The following is a 16,894-nucleotide window of genomic DNA, read 5'->3' as shown; positions in this document are numbered from 1 at the left end:
CTTGTTAATAAGGCTAGTGGCGGAGGGGAAAAAACTGTTTGTGGCGTGAGGTTTTGGTCCTGATGGACCTCAGCCTCCTGCCAGAGGGGAGTGGCTCAAAGAGCTTGTGTCCGGGGTGGGAGGGGTCAGCCACAATCTTTCCAGCACACTTCAGAGTCCTGGTGGCGTAAAGGTCCGGGAGCGGCGGCAGATTGCAGCCAATCACCTTCTCAGCTGACCGAATGACACGCTGCAGCCTGCCCTTGTCCTTGGCAGTGGCAGCAGCGTACCAGATGGTGATGGAGGATGTGAGATGTGAGGATGGACTCAATGATGGCTGTGTAGAAGTGCACCATCATTGTCTTTGGCAGGTTGAATTTCTTCAGCTGCCGCAGGAAGTACATCCTCTGTTGTGCTTTCTTCACGAGGGAGCTGATGTTCAGCTCCCACTTGAGGTCCTGGGAGATGGTAGTTCCCAGGAAGCGGAATGACTCCACAGTGTCAATTGTGGAGCCACAGAGGGTGATGGGGGCAGGTGGGGCTGGGTTCTTCCTGAAGTCCACAACCATCTCCACTGTTTTTAGAGCGTTGAGCTCTAGATTGTTTTGCTTGCACCAGGTCACCAGGTGGTCAGCCTCCCACCTGTAGGCGGACTCGTCTCCATCAGAGATGAGTCCGATGAGGGAGGTGTCGTCCGCTTGAAGCTTGACGGACTGGTGACTGGAGGTGCAGCTGTTGGTGTACAGGGAACAGGGAAGTATTTTTGGCTGCGTGTGTTGTGGTTGTTGTGCATTGTCGTCAGGTTTGGTCGGTGGTCTGTATTCATGCCAGCTGGAAGGAAAGCCAACACAGTGTCCTATCTTGTTTGCCACAGAGTGTGAATTGAAGAGTTAGCAAGCTATCTGGGCAGAGAGGTGTGAAGAGGAACCCTGCCGACAGCAACAAACACCACACTTTCCAAAGTTCACAAGGCTGCAAAACGTCATGAATCCTGTAGAATAGTCTGTCAGCCAAGCTGAGTGCGAAAGGATAGAAAAACTGAGAGCGTTGTTAGAGCAGACAATAAGCAAAAGGTCAGTGATCCGGATGCTTGGAGAAAGAAGACTAATATGTATGATTTTACCCCACCGCAGACTGCATAGACTAGTTTCATGCATCTTCCTAAACAACCACAAACTCAGTCTGTCTCAATGCTCTGTGCACAGCTTGTGCTCAGATAAACAGATAAATCGGATCAGTTTTTGTTTGTCTCACTGGATAAGAACCAGGGTTCATATTTACACTGGTATCTTGATTTCTCCCACTATTTATCAAGTGTGTTTGTGTGTGTGCACTTCAATCATACACTGACTACCTCCCACTAAGCCCCCCCACACCCTGTTCCAACTTTCCGTACTAATGTGGACATAATATAGCAGAAGACCAGTTCTCCGTAATCCCGTCTTCCCCTCTCCTCCTGATGCTTTGACGACACAGTTTCTCCACTGTCAACCACTGCTTACTCCACACACACACACACACACACACACACACACACACACAATTACATTGTACATCCTGCACTGAATCACTTTACAATGCATGATGTAATATAGAGTTAACTACTATTGGCACCAGGCCTGCACCTCTTCAAAAGTAAATTATCATTTCAACACAACCACCAACACTTTGTATAGTTGTAAAGAATGCTGGCATTTTTCATTCTAGAAAAGCCCCTTTCACACATGTACTTCAACCCTGAAATTATGTGGACCCAGAGAAGCTGTATGTGAGCAAATGCAAATGTCTGCTGGAAATTAAACAGACTTTACCTGCCAGCTCCCTTAGTACAAAGCCTGTGTAATTTTCAATTGAATCCATGTGTGAACAGAGCAGGTCGAATTCACAGCGAGCGAGTGGGTGTGTTGATGACCTTTCTATCATCATTCTACTTGCGCGTAACCGGGAGGAAAAAAAAACATCATAGGGTGAAGAAGAAGGGGGATTTACATGAAGACATCAAGGAAATTTCTAACTGGAAAGACGACGACGAGATTCAGAAGCCGAAATTCTCGGACAACTTCAAGAATCAGTGTCATGTCCTGCCTCCTGCACACTCAACCCAGGCGCCATCCTGCTACTAAACCAAATGGCGTGTTTCCAGTAATTGACACAGACAATCTTGTCATGTGTGAAAGGGCAACTTCGGACAATGTCTGGACCTGATTTGTCGGATATTGTACGGAATTCATATGAGAAATCTGCTTAAGAGACATCTGATACTGTATTTGAAAGGCCTGGAGAGTGATTTTATATAAGTCAATGTATAATATTATCTGCATATACTTCTAACATGACACATCACCTCTCTCCACTGTCTTTGTTTCTCTCTCTCTCTTTGGCTGCAGACTACCTGGCGAAGCACGGCCGTCTCAGTGAGCTAGAAGCCAGGAGGAAGTTCTGGCAGATCCTGTCGGCTGTAGAGTACTGTCACAATCGCAACATCGTCCACAGGGACCTGAAGGCAGAGAATCTGCTGCTGGATGGCCACATGAACATCAAGATTGCAGGTACCCTAACAACGTAGTGCAGGAGAGTCCATAAACGTATTGATGGATAAGGAATACAGGATGTCGGCATGGAAACATTTAGTTTTGATCCATTGCCTGCCATGATCTCAGTGCCGGCGTAGTTCAGAAATGTCTTAACTACATGCCCAAGCCATTTGCACAGTGTTGAGAAATGGTTGGAGGTTGCTTGCGAGATAGCAGTTAGCTGAAAGATGCCAGGACCGACATCTTAAAATCTCAGCAAGAATCCAAAGGCTTGTGCCACCTTTTCCAAACATATGATCAGAGGAGCTCAAACATCCTTCCCCAGTGACGCCTAGCTTTAATTTTGAGGAGGAAACATTAAAGATAAAGGGACAAAAAGAGGCAGAGACCAGAGGTAGAGATTTGAGACTAGGCTTGAGGTCTGTAAGTACAAGCTTCAGAGTGTGATTATTAAGCAACTGGCATTTAGAGCTAGCTAGTGAGAATGCCACCCTACTGCTGTTTCACAGATCGGCGGAGGGGGAGGCTGGAAGGTAGTGTGGGGAAATAAAGGTGGAGGGGTTTGAGTTTATTTGGAGTAGAGGAGGTGATACATTGGATTGGCTTCTTTGCAGACAGAGTAGCATGTGAGAGGGTGAAGGAGACTGATGAGGAGTTGTGCAGAGCAGGGTGGCAGGGCTGCAGCTGTGACAATGCGCTGAAACAGGCCAAGGTTTATCTTAGGCCTTAGTCAGAGCTGATACTAAAATCCATCTAAGGTGAGCTGATCACATGAGGATGGCTAAAAATACAGGTGTGAAAAGATAGCAGACAGAGTATGAATGTGTGCTTCAGGGAAAATGGCCCTCTGTCCTTAAAGGGCTTAATGTCTTGGACTCCAAATAGTAGAATTAAAATCATTTGTTTATTGGTCTGATAAATGTTACTTTATGGGGGAAATATTACCAATGAGCATTCCAGTTAACCTGCATACAAGTCATGGCCAGTGTTCAGTGTCTTTTTTTCCCCTAAGGTCAAATCAAATAAGGAAAAACTATACAATAACTGATAGAGAACTGAGTGTTTCACCTGCATCATTACTCTCATCATCCTGTACACTGTTTCTCCAAGATGATAATTTGGAGATGTTATTACCCCAGCAGCAGTAATTTTCATAAACATGTCTGACTCACAGCCGATTGTCGGCACAGCAGATTAGATTTAAAGCAGGAAAACAATGAACAGAACATTACCTGGCTTGTGATTAGAGAAAAGGTCTCCGGGGAGGACATCAGCAGCAAGGTACATTCTGTGCTTCTCTTACCCACAACACGCTCTGTCAAGTTTGGCAAATGGTACATAAAGTTTAGATTTGTACAATACATGTGAAAGACAGTCCTCACTTCAAATTCCATACTGCATCAGTAATATTGGTGTCAGTTAAGATCATCCATCCATTCAACCTTTGTTCAAGAGAGGTATATGCATATTTCCTTTTCTTTTTGTGTTCTTGCTGGGCTAATGTCCATCTAGAGCTGCATCTAATGTTGTTTTTTTTATAATGAATTAATCTGTTGATTATTTTAGACCTTAAAGGTGCCCTGTGGAGTTTTCTTGTCAATAAACAAAAGTTATGTTTTCTTTCTGTGTAACTCACTAAAACATTGTAGTTATCCTTCAGATCTAATAAATGTGATGAATGCATTTCCTTCCTCACAAAACATTTGCCAATTTTCTTTAAAGTGCTCATATTATGCTTTTTGGCTTTTTCCCTTTCCTTTATTGTGTTATATATCTTTTTGTGTATGTTTATAGGTTTACAAAGTGAAAAAGCCCAAAGTCCACCCCAAAGGGACTTACCATCTCCAACAGAAAACACTGTTCACAAACTGCTCCAAACAGCTCTACTGTAGTCCAGCCTTTACTTCCGTGACGAACGTGCGTCACTTTGTAACACACGTTATAATGCTCACCTAGCTGCTAGCATGGCACGCCCTCATACTCTGCAACTGACTAGCTAGCTGTGCTGACCAGCTACTGCGCCTGTGTGACTCCCAACAAAGATGGAACAGAAGTGAGATGCCTCACTCGGTAGCTAAAACAGAGAGCTCAACACACAGGGTGAAAAGAGGAGCTGCCGCAATGTGCAGTACAACAAAATATGGTGTTTTTTGAAAATTAAACCACATCAACCTATTCTGGTACAACCTCTAAATACAATTATGAAACTGAAAATAATATGAGCACTTTAAAGTTTGAAACCTGCATTGTTTATATTCCTGTTTACTAGCAAGAAGTCTTCTTTCTTGCCTTTGCTGGTGCATTTCTGCATATCTTGGCGCATTAGTGGAATAGTGTGACACAGCTGGCAGGTATGTTTATCGCGTCATCCACGTGCATGTGCGTATGACAAACAAAACGGGGCCCACTCATGCAATAATGGTCGTAAAAATAATCCACAGGTTAGCTACTAAATAGCTAAATTCAAATTGGGTAGGACTGCACAAAACAAGAAATTATTGATTTTATTGATTAAATGATTTATATTGAATATAATATTTTGTCTATAAAATTTTAGAAAAAATAGTGTAAAATGAAATACTAATACATTTATTATTATTATTCGGGCTCATCTTGTAGAGAAGCAAGATTAGGTAATAATGTAGGTGTTGCGTCATTTTAGTTTCAAATATGCTTCAGTGGTACTTACATAATGAAAAAACAAACAACTAATTGTCACATGGTGATCCTGTAGCCTTTTGGCCCACTGTGGGTCTAGGCCTCCTGGGCAGTTGCTCACTTGGTCCAGCTGGTCATCCAGCCTTGCCGACCAACAGTCCAAAATCCAAAGATATTCAGTTTACAATAATATAAAATAGGTAAAAACAGCAAATCCTCACATTTGTGAACCCTGCACCAGTGATGATGAATGATGAATGACTCTCTTAAAAAGTTTTCTGTTTCTCGACTAATCAGCTAATTATTTCAGCATTAGTCTGCATATGCATGTCTAGACAGAGTACCTATGCTTCTGGGTTTTTCATTTACTCTCATTCTCCCTGCTTTCTTAAGGCCACCTCTGGTCAGTCTGTATGAAGTTTAACCAGGCAGCGGTCAGTCAAAGAAAGGTCATGCTTAAAGGTGTCTGCAGAGGAGAGGGACATTGGCAGCAAGGGGTGCCCTTTATGTTTTAATTTCAAACAGCCCTATTACGTTTGAGTTGAGTTGAAGGGGATTGAAAGACAGCAGGAGAAATAACTAAAATATAAGAGTTACTGGATCAGAGGAGGAAAGGAGGCAGCCTTTGTGGCTTAGCAGGAAAATACGTATATTTTGTGTTGAGTTTGCTATGGTCAAATAACAAACAAAATGGGTTCAGGAGAACCACTTTAAAGAAAAAAAAAACATGATGTCATACATTAAACACACACAGGGTTGGACAATAGGATGGTATACAAATTACAATATACCGTGAAACAATGTATAGAGGTAGACACTTGTCTGCTGGTATGTCTTCTTTCTAGTAGCTATACCTTTTTATTATCGCTGATTATATTTGGTCATTGTGGTCTACAGTGAGGAAAATAAGTATTTGAACACCCTGCTATTTTGCAAGTTCTCCCACTTAGAAATCATGGAGGGGTCTGAAATTGTCATCGTAGGTGCATGTCCACTGTGAGAGACATAATCTAAAAATAATCTAAAAAAAAAATCCAGAAATCACAATGTATGATTTCTTAACTATTTATTTGTATGATACAGCTGCAAATAAGTATTTGAACACCTGAGAAAATCAATGTTAATATTTGGTACAGTAGCCTTTGTTTGCAATTACAGAGGTCAAACGTTTCCTGTAGTTTTTCACCAGGTTTGCACACACTTCAGGAGGGATTTTGGCCCACTCCTCCACACAGATCTTCTCTAGATCAGTCAGGTTTCTGGGCTGTCGCTGAGAAACACGGAGTTTGAGCTCCCTCTAAAAGATTCTCTATTGGGTTTAGGTCTGGAGACTGGCTAGGCCACGCCAGAACCTTGATATGCTTCTTACAGAGCCACTCCTTGGTTATCCTGGCTGTGTGCTTCGGGTCATTGTCATGTTGGAAGACCCAGCCTCGACCCATCTTCAATGCTCTAACTGAGGGAAGGAGGTTGTTCCCCAAAATCTCGCAATACATGGCCCCGGTCATCCTCTCCTTAATACAGTGCAGTCGCCCTGTCCCATGTGCAGAAAAACACCCCCAAAGCATGATGCTACCACCCCCATGCTTCACAGTAGGCATGGTGTTCTTGGGATGGTACTCATCATTCTTCTTCCTCCAAACACAGTTAGTGGAATTATGATCAAAAAGTTCTATTTTGGTCTCATCTGACCACATGACTTTCTCCCATGACTCCTCTGGATCTTCCAAATGGTCATTGGCGAACTTAAGACAGGCCTTGACATGTGCTGGTTTAAGCAGGGGAACCTTCCGTGCCATGCATGATTTCAAACCATGACGTCTTAGTGTATTACCAACAGTAACCTTGGAAACGGTGGTCCCAGCTCTTTTCAGGTCATTGACCAGCTCCTCCCGTGTAGTTCTGGACTGATTTCTCACCTTTCTTAGGATCATTGAGACCCCACGAGGTGAGATCTTGCATGGAGCCCCAGTCCGAGGGAGATTGACAGTCATGTTTAGCTTCTTCCATTTTCTAATGATTGCTCCAACAGTGGACCTTTTTTCACCAAGCTGCTTGGCAATTTCCCCGTAGCCCTTTCCAGCCTTGTGGAGGTGTACAATTTTGTCTCTAGTGTCTTTGGACAGCTCTTTGGTCTTGGCCATGTTAGTAGTTGGATTCTTACTGATTGTATGGGGTGGACAGGTGTCTTTATGCAGCTAAAGACACCTGAAAAAGGTGCATCTAATTTAGGATAATAAATGGAGTGGAGGTGGACATTTTAAAGGCAGACTAACAGGTCTTTGAGGGTCAGAATTCTAGCTGATAGACAGGTGTTCAAATACTTATTTGCAGCTGTATCATACAAATAAATAGTTAAAAAATCATATATTGTGATTTCTGGTTTTTTTTTTTTTAGATTATGTCTCTCACAGTGGACATGCACCTACGATGACAATTTCAGACCCCTCCATGATTTCTAAGTGGGAGAACTTGCAAAATAGCAGGGTGTTCAAATACTTATTTTCCTCACTGTATGTTGTTTATCGTATTACCCTTAAACAAAGGTTCCCATTGAGCCTCATAGTCCATTCTAGACTTTGGAAACAGCAGTTGACAGAACAATCTCATCTCAAGGACCATTTGTGCACTTGTTTTGAGTACATCACAAGACATAGAAAGCAAGCTAATATTACTTGCTAATTAGTTATTTTTAGTAGTTTATTTAAATTATTAGCTTCGATCTCCCAGACCTGGCAGCCCAGCTATATGAGCTAAATAACTGACGGCAGCCATACAGTTAGCAGCAGTGAGCAGTTAGTTAAAGCTTTCTATCCATCAGGAAACTCCATAAATCACAGATAGTCGAGGCAGAGCAGCCGGAGGACATCAGAGGAAAAACCATGAAAACATTTTCTCCATAAAATAAGATCCCGTTTTACCAAAATCAGTGGTAGTGCCGTAAAGCGTTAAAGACTTCTCACGGGAGATTGTGCCCACCCACCAAAGTAGTACGATACTTTGGACATAGTGCGAGATCAGGCGTGCAGTGGGGATGAATGAAAGAGGCACTATTCTTCCTATTACCAATCAGAGTAGCATCAAAATGATTTTGAAGCTGTTATTTAAGTTTGCTTGTTTAGTTGTTTTGTTTTATTTTTGTTTTTGTTTGTCAAAATTTGTTAATGTTGTTTTTCTCGCCACCTGCTCCTTATACCCTACTATTTGTTATATGCCTACTACTTATTTGTGAGTTATTGATTTAATTAAAGGATTAAAAGTCATTCATCTCAACATTAGGAGCCTTGCTTCTAAAATTGATCTTAGGGTATGGGCTGATTTACATAAACCTAATATAATCACTATTTCTGAATCATGGCTTCATAACAGAATTTCTGATGATGAGATGGGAATTGATAGTTATGTTCTATATAGAGTTGACAGAACATCAAGAGGAGGAGGTGTTGCTACTTATATTGATATAAATCTGGTCTCTGAGTGTGTTTTGCCTAATGTTGAGCCTATTAACTTTGAGTGTCTTTTTACTAATATAATTTTTCATGAAAACAAACAGCTTACTATTGGAAATATTTACAGACCACCCTCTGCTCCCACTGATTCCTTAAATGGTCTCTTGGCTACTATTAATTCTCTTAACAGACGCAATGAACTGATCATATTGGGTGACTTTAATAATAACTGGTTGGATCGGTCTTCCTCAGGTGATAGAAATCTTTTAGGCAGTGTAAGTCTTACTCAGTTAATTAAAGAACCCACAAGGGTTGATGGCCGTTCTTCTACCTTGCTTGATTGGATCCTTGTTTCCAATCCGGATAGGATTATTAAATCGGGTGTTTTATCAGATTGCTTTAGTGACCATTCTATAATATATTGTATCTGGAAAATTAAAATACAGAGTTCCCCTTATAAATATATCACAATGAGGCAAAGTAAAAATATTAATGTTTATTACATACGTGATTTACTAGATATTAGATGGGACAGGCTTCAACTAATTCCACTTGTGGAAGAGGCATGGAACTTCTTCTATACTGAAGTAAAAACTATAATTGATAAACATGCTCCTGTAAGAACGATTAAAGTCAAAGGGAGACATTTACCATGGATTAATTCTAATTTACTTCAATTATTCAAAGAAAGGGATAAAGCTTGGGTTAAATACCGTTTAACAAAAGATGATTCTGATGGGACTTAAACTAAAATGTAGTACAGGACCAGATGATCTGGAAGCTAAGTTTATCAAAATTGCTGCTCACATATTGATGTTTCCTCTTGCAGATCTCTTTAATTTATCATTAACTACTAGTACTGTGCCACAAATTTGGAAGGCTGCAAGAGTGACACCTCTTTTCAAAGGTGGTGATCAATCAGATATGAATAATTATCGCCCGATTTCTATCATTTGTTTAGTTGCTAAAATATTTGAGAAAATAATTTTTAATCAACTAACTGATTACATTAATAATTATAACATTTTATCTCCACATCAATCTGGCTTTAGATCAAATTTTTCGACTTCAACTGCTCTCTTAAAATTTACAAATGATGTCTTTTCGGGTTTTGATAATGGTTATTTCATTGGAGCTGCTTTCATTGATCTCTCAAAGGCCTTTGATATGGTTGACCATTACCTTCTACTGGATAAGCTTTACTCTATTGGTTTGATTACACATGCTGTGCTCTGGTTTAACTCTTATTTGCATAACAGACGTCACTGTGTTGTTTACCAAGGATTCCAGTCAGATTATTTAATTGTTGATAAAGGTGTTCCTCAAGGCTCAACTTTAGGCCCTTTACTTTTTTCAATCTTTATCAATGACCTGGCTCAAGTTTGTTCTAATTGTGAATTAGAGCTTTATGCTGATGACACTGTCATCTATACCTCTGATTGGGATTTGCTGCAAGTTCAAAAAACTCTGCAATCTGACTTTGATAAAGTACAATAGTGGCTGTTTGTTAATAAGCTTCTGTTGAACATGAAGAAGTCCTGCTGTATGGTGTTTTCAACGACCCAAAATCGCCGTTGTGCTTCATGTTTTGAAATAAAGTTTTCAGATGGGTCCCTTATGCAGATTGTGGAGGAATTCAAATATTTGGGCCTCTGGCTAGATTCCAACCTTACTTTTAAGATACACATCGATAATATCATTAAGAAAGTATATGGATGTCTTAACACTTTGTACAGATCAATTAATTGTTTTTCAACTCCAGTGAGAAAAAAATGTATTTCTCAACTGGTAATACCAATTATTGATTATGCAGACATAGTTTACACTAATACCTTTGAGTCCAATCTCAAACCCCTTAATGTTGTATTCAATTCTCTCTGCAGATTTATATTAAATTGTCCATTTAAAACTCATCATTGTTTTATGTATGATTCACTACACTGGTTGCTACCCAAACAACGAAGAGATTACCATTGGATTTTGTTTATTTTTAAATGTATTTATTCCAATTGTCCTGTATACCTTAAACAGCATTTAATATCTTATTGCTCAACATACTCACTTAGACACCTCCAATGCCCTATTTTTTTTTACGGTACCAAGGCTATTCTCTGTATCTGGTAGGAGAGCATTTCAGTATAAAGCTCCATCTGATTGGAATAACCTTCCTCTTTTTTGAGGTCTATTTCTACATTTGGTTTATTCAAGTCGTCACTTTTTTCTTTTCTTAAAACTACATGTTCTTGTAATTAGGGACACCAAGGATATTATATATAAATGGTTTATGTAATATTTATTTATTTCTTATTTATTTATTTTCTTGATGTGATGGCATCCGGTATTTTATATTTTGTCATAAGGCATATTGATATATTGATATATAAAACACTAGTTGTCTAATGCATTTGGTTGATTATTTTGTCAATATACTGTGCTATGTTAATTGTGGGTTCAAGGGTAGGTGAGCGAGGCATTGTTTTGTATATTGCTTGTATTTATGTATTTTGTATATGTACTGTATGTCTAATTTTTGTGTTTGTATATATGTGCAGGACCCCCTTGAAAATGAGATGCTACATCTCAAGGGGTTATCCTGAAATAAATTCAATTCATTTAAATTCAATTCATTTTATAGACCTAACCATCTTAAATATTTCTCTGGCATTCAATATTTGTGATTAAATAAGTAACAATCAAAGCTAAAATTCAAGGGGAAACTAATCTACTTAGCAATTTAACTTAAACTTACACAGCTAATTTGCTTCGTCAGGACTGTGCAGATGTGCTTTGGTGATTGATCAGATTGGATGGACAATGACAAACAATCCACCAACTGTGGTCAGATTCTGATTAAAATGTTAATTAGATATGTGCTAAATCCTGATTGGACAGAGAAAAGGTTTGGGAGATGAGACAAGAAGACTAAATCCAGGGCAGTGCATCCTGAGATGCATCCATAACTATGTCAATGCTTATACCTTATTAGAAATGACATGGTAACATTTGTGACTGCTGGATGCTGTCCTCTTACTGCGGTGTGATGTGATCACTTTATACACGCGTCATGTTCACACACAGTTTTATAAGCCGTTAGCTGGAGTGGATTCCAGTGTGGACTGTTTAGGCTAATATTATGCTAATACTTTTGTGTGCGACACACACACGCACACTCCCCCACCCCGCCCTTCCTTTTTAGCTACGAGTGCTGGTAGTCGCCTGCAGCGTGCTGGAGCATTTGACGTCAACCAGTCTGCTCAGTATTCAGCTCCATGAAATGGGTCACAGCTTCTGACGATAAACCAACTGCACTGCTTTGCTCTGCTCTGCCTGCGTCTCACATCTCACCTTCACAGCAGCATCAGACAGTAAACATACTTGTAATAAAAACCCCACTATGGCACTCAGCTTTACCCTCCACTTTGTCAAACACAACTGTTGCTAACTGCACTGCAGTAATTGAATGGCTTGAATACATGCACTCACACACACAGTGTCAAATCTGCCATGTCCTTTTCAGTTGGAGTTTGCAACAATGTCTCAAACATGTGTTTTCCAGTGAACTAGAATTTCCTGCACCATTTTATGTGTTGCAGGTGTTTTTTTCATTGTTTTGTCCACCCCATTTATGTCAATAAGGATAGCCTAAATAACGGAACACTTGTCTGTATAACGCAGTGCAATTCAACTGTACTCTCCAAATGACCAGACTGACAACACCACTCTAAAACAATTTGAACAAAAGCGGCAAATGATGACCTTCACAAAGGGAGGATTTATTGCATGACTGTTGTATTAGACTGCATTATCATATCTTTGGTTTTGGTCTGTATTGGCTTTGTTCATCGGACAATACAAGAAATTTGAAGATGACACCTTGTGCTCTAAGGAACTGTTTTTTCACTCTTTTCTGGCATTTTATACTACTAATCTACAGATTAATTGATAATTAAAAGCTGATAAATGCAGCTCTACGCAATGTGAGCTGTTATGTGGCTATGTGGCTGCTAGCTATGTGTGTAGATTGTGTTAAAGGACAATTCCGGCGCAAAATGAACCTAGGGGTTAATAACAGATGTGTACCCACTCGATCTCTGGGACATGTTTTCATGCTAATCGAATGTGTTTGTAGCTTGAAACAAGCTAGCGCGGACCGCTGATTAGCTTACAACGCTAGTATTCGGGACACAGGGACAGACAGACAGTTTATCAAAAAGATAGTTTAGAAAGACAGTAGCTCCCAAGACGGCGGCCGCCTGTATACGAGAACGCTACTGTCTCTATAAACTATCTTTTTAATAAACTGTCTGTACACTTACAAAGTTCTCAATGCTTCGGTTGACATTTAGGGACCCTCATTATGCTACTGTTGAAGTGTGGTGATATTTTGAGCCTTTTTAGTGGTATAAATAGCGATTTGTTTTTACTAGGGCTGTCAGCGTTAACGCGTTAATCGCGATGCGATTAAGGGCCGACTCGATGCGATTCATTTTTTTTTAATCGCATGCCGGCATTTATTAATTTATTTTACACTTCACTCGGCTTTGCGTCGTGCCTAGCAGGCTACTATTTTGACCCTTTGCAGCACTGTTACTTATCATCAAGCTGCCACTTCCTCGTAACACATCCTGCTGCTGCAGGCTGCAGGCTTGATGGAGAAACACAGCAGCAATAACTCTGAATGGAGCTTTTTATTTTCCAAAACTCCCGGACGGCTCGTAGACAAGTCGAAAGCCATATGCACATTGTGTAAAGCCGAATTAAAATATCACCAAGCACGTCAAGCTTGAGCTACCACCTATGGAGCCAAGCATAGTAGTACAGTTAACGTGATGCTACCAGCTAGCATGCTACCCACTCAGGAGAGTGCTACTTGCCGACCTGTGGATGAAACCAAATACCAAAAAATGACTACAGCTCTTGCGAAACGGGTGGCAACTACCTGCAGACCTGTCAGCATCGTAGAGGACTCGGGTCTTAAAGACGTACTACGGTTGGCATGTTCTGACCCGTCTCGTTGCCGTCGAGAGGGACAGTAGTTTTCACGGATACACAGCCTGTGTGACACGGAGAAAGCAGCCCAACTGGAACTGCTGCAAGGTGCTGCAAACGCTGTCTCATTAACCGGTGATCACTGGACGTCAGTGAGGAATCAACATTATTTAGGAGTTACTAAACACTATATTGACTCTAGTAAGGATAGGGATTTTTTGTTTTTTAGTTAGGTACTTGGAGGAATTGTGCAATAATGACAGATTCACACATTTTTCTTTTGTTTACAGTAAATAAATAATTACAAATCTTAAAATCAAGTTCATAAAGTAACTTTCTTTGCATTCATTTGATTCCCAATCAAGATACACTGGTAAAAATTGCTTTCGATTGTTAATATGTACTTAAAAACTGTTCTGAAATGCAAAATAATAGAATTTTAATCATGTGATGAATATGCGATTAATCGCAATTAACTATAGAACTTCAGCGATTAATCGCGATTAAAAAAATTAATCGTTTGACAGCCCTAGTTTTTACTTTCCCTGTGCCCCGAATACTAGCGTTGTAAGCTAAACAGCGGTCCGAGCTAGCTTGTTTCAAGCTACAAACTCATTCGATTAGCATGAAAACATGTCCCAGAGAGCGACACATCTGTTATTAACCCCCTAGGTTCATTTTGCGCCGAAATTGTCCTTTAATTGTAAAGCATCATGATACAGAACAGAGTAAAGGAAAAAGAAATTGGTTATACACACTGTATCTTACTCTCACACTCTCTAATTATCTGTCGATACACTTTTTTCCCCCCAGACCTCATTTCTAAATTGTGTCCTATAGCCTACCCTTATGTCTATTAATCAACCCCCTATGTATAATAATCAACATTGTACATTTCCATATAATTTGAGCAATACTTATTGTCAATTTTCAAAGTAGGATTATTTTAACATACAGATACATTAAACTTGTATGCCACTTGTATGGAAAACAAATAGCTATCTTGACCATAAATAAACTTAGTTCTAGCACAAAGTCCTACATTTCAAGTAAAAGAAAACAAGACAGAATCTGAATAAACACATTTACATTTGTTTTCCTAGAGAGAGGAATGGGCCTGGGACTGCCCTGCTAGTAGTTTGAATCATGGCTTATATGGAGTTAGTGCCATTCTTATGCACGTGTGTAATTGGTTTTAATAATGTTCATAGCGGAGAAAGCTTACTCACAGCTGTAAGTCGATCCAAACATAGTCAAGGTGTTTAGTGCTACTTTGGTTAGACCCGTCCGTAGCCAGAAAGTAGCAGGGGCAGGTACTTCATGCTGTCATCTTTTTCGCATCTCTTTCATGCTGTTGTTTTCTCTAGCGAACTGTCTTTGTAATGTGTTAGTCCTAACACTGATAAAATATCACAAGTTGAAAAGATCCATCCATCCATCTTCGTCCGCTTATCCGGTATTGGGTCGCAGGGGGAGCAGCTCCAGCAGTTGAAAAGATGCCATTTACAAATCTTATGAGGCAGAGAAAACCATCAAATCCCCATATCTGAGAAGCTACAACCAGCAAATGTTAAGAATTTTTTTCCTGATAAAGTATTAAGAATAACGAATTAGTTATGAAAATAGTGATTAACTAATTGTCTGTTGATGCACTAATGGGTTAATCATCTCAGCACCACAAAAAATAACTAGTAGCAAGTCTTGTAAAAACCAAATTAGCATGAAGAGACGAATCATTTACTGGAGAAAGGTTTGAGAAAGAGGAAGGTGGGATGAGAGGGAGGAAGAAAGATACGAACTAATACAAAAAGGGGATTGGCTGAGTAATTGCAGGAATGCAAGTTGGCTCAGTGTGATTTGGAAGATTTTACTGCGGCTTTAGTTGGATTTTAATGAAAGGCATACGGGTCTTCTCAGCCTTTTGTGTGTATTTCTGAAGAATCAAATCTGAGTTTTAGTCACTCTACAGACAACCAATCAGAGCACAGCATTGATGACCTCATGTCAGTCTCCTGGGGAGGTTACCTCATACAAAGATCTGTTTCCTCAACTTACAAATATGTTGATCACATATTACATTATGCAAAACCTGCAGACCCCATGGAGTCACAAGGCATAACCCACCTTTGTTCTGGACATTTTCTGCATGCAGTTTGACCACTTCTGCACAATCTTTCACCGCAGCTACACATATGTTTTTGAATTATCTAGAGATGGCCCGATACCATTTTTTGCTTCCCGATACAGATTCTGATACCTGAACTTGCGTATCGGCTGATACCGAGTACCGATCCGATACCAGTGTGTCATATATTTTATTATGTTTTAACAACTGTATACTACTATCTCTGTATGGATGTGATATTATTTCTATCTTTGTTGTCGGTCTGGCTCAGGTTAAACTCTTTGTGAAACATGAATGCCACAGAACTTTCTTTTATTATCCAGTTTGACAGTCAGTTATAACGGAAAAAGAACATAAATAAACTACTTTAACGTAGATTTTCTTTAGGGCTTTATTACGTGGTATCGGATCGTTGCATAAACTCCAGTACTTCCCGATACCGATACCAGCGTTTTAGGCAGTATCGGAGCCTATACCGCTACTGGTATCCACATCTCTAGAATTATCTGTACCTTCCCTCCCAAACCAACCACCACCCCCCTTCTGTTTTGCCCTGTGTAGATTTTGGATTCGGGAACTTCTTCCAGCCCGGGGAGCCTCTGGCCACATGGTGCGGCAGCCCGCCCTATGCTGCTCCAGAGGTCTTTGAGGGGCAACAGTATGAGGGCCCACAGCTAGACATCTGGGTAAGACGAGTGATTTTATGAAGTGTGTGTGTGTGTGTGTGTGTGTGATAATCTTACAACCTTATTTACAGTCTCCTCTGATTGATATATCTACTGCCCTGACCTTGTTCTCTGTCTGTGTGTGTGTGCGCATCTTTTCATGTTCAGAGTATGGGGGTGGTGCTATATGTGCTGGTATGTGGTGCGTTGCCCTTCGATGGGCCCACTCTGCCTGTACTTCGACAGAGAGTCCTAGAAGGAAGGTTTCGCATCCCCTACTTCATGACTGAAGGTAAGAAGAGACTCTCTGGGATATTGAACACACAATAAGATTTGACTATGCCAACTCCCACTCCTCAGTATCTCACATTCCTGTGAATTTACACACATGCAGTGTATTTGTGAGACACCTTCCGGTCTCTCTTGTCACGGCATGTATTCGAGCTGAGGCAAAATGGCATGTATTCCCGTGAGGGATACTGCCACTCGGATGAA

General features: G+C 40.3%; 1 protein-coding gene across 4 annotated transcripts in view; it reads left to right on the top strand.

Annotated features, from left to right (window-relative positions):
- The window catches only part of sik2b (salt-inducible kinase 2b), a 53,014-nt gene that overhangs the window by 18,818 nt on the left and 17,302 nt on the right, over positions 1-16,894 (top strand). For all 4 annotated transcript variants that reach the window (XM_031297012.2, XM_031297014.2, XM_031297011.2 and 1 more), the window contains exons 4-6: positions 2,367-2,528; positions 16,296-16,420; positions 16,568-16,691. In XM_031297012.2, coding sequence (XP_031152872.1) covers positions 2,367-2,528; positions 16,296-16,420; positions 16,568-16,691 — 411 coding nt within the window. The remainder of the gene's footprint in view (positions 1-2,366; positions 2,529-16,295; positions 16,421-16,567; positions 16,692-16,894) is intronic.

The sequence above is a fragment of the Sander lucioperca genome, chromosome 5 (assembly GCF_008315115.2).
Source record: "Sander lucioperca isolate FBNREF2018 chromosome 5, SLUC_FBN_1.2, whole genome shotgun sequence".
NCBI lineage: Eukaryota > Metazoa > Chordata > Actinopteri > Perciformes > Percidae > Sander > Sander lucioperca.
This window is presented reverse-complemented; position numbering and strand designations above follow the sequence as displayed.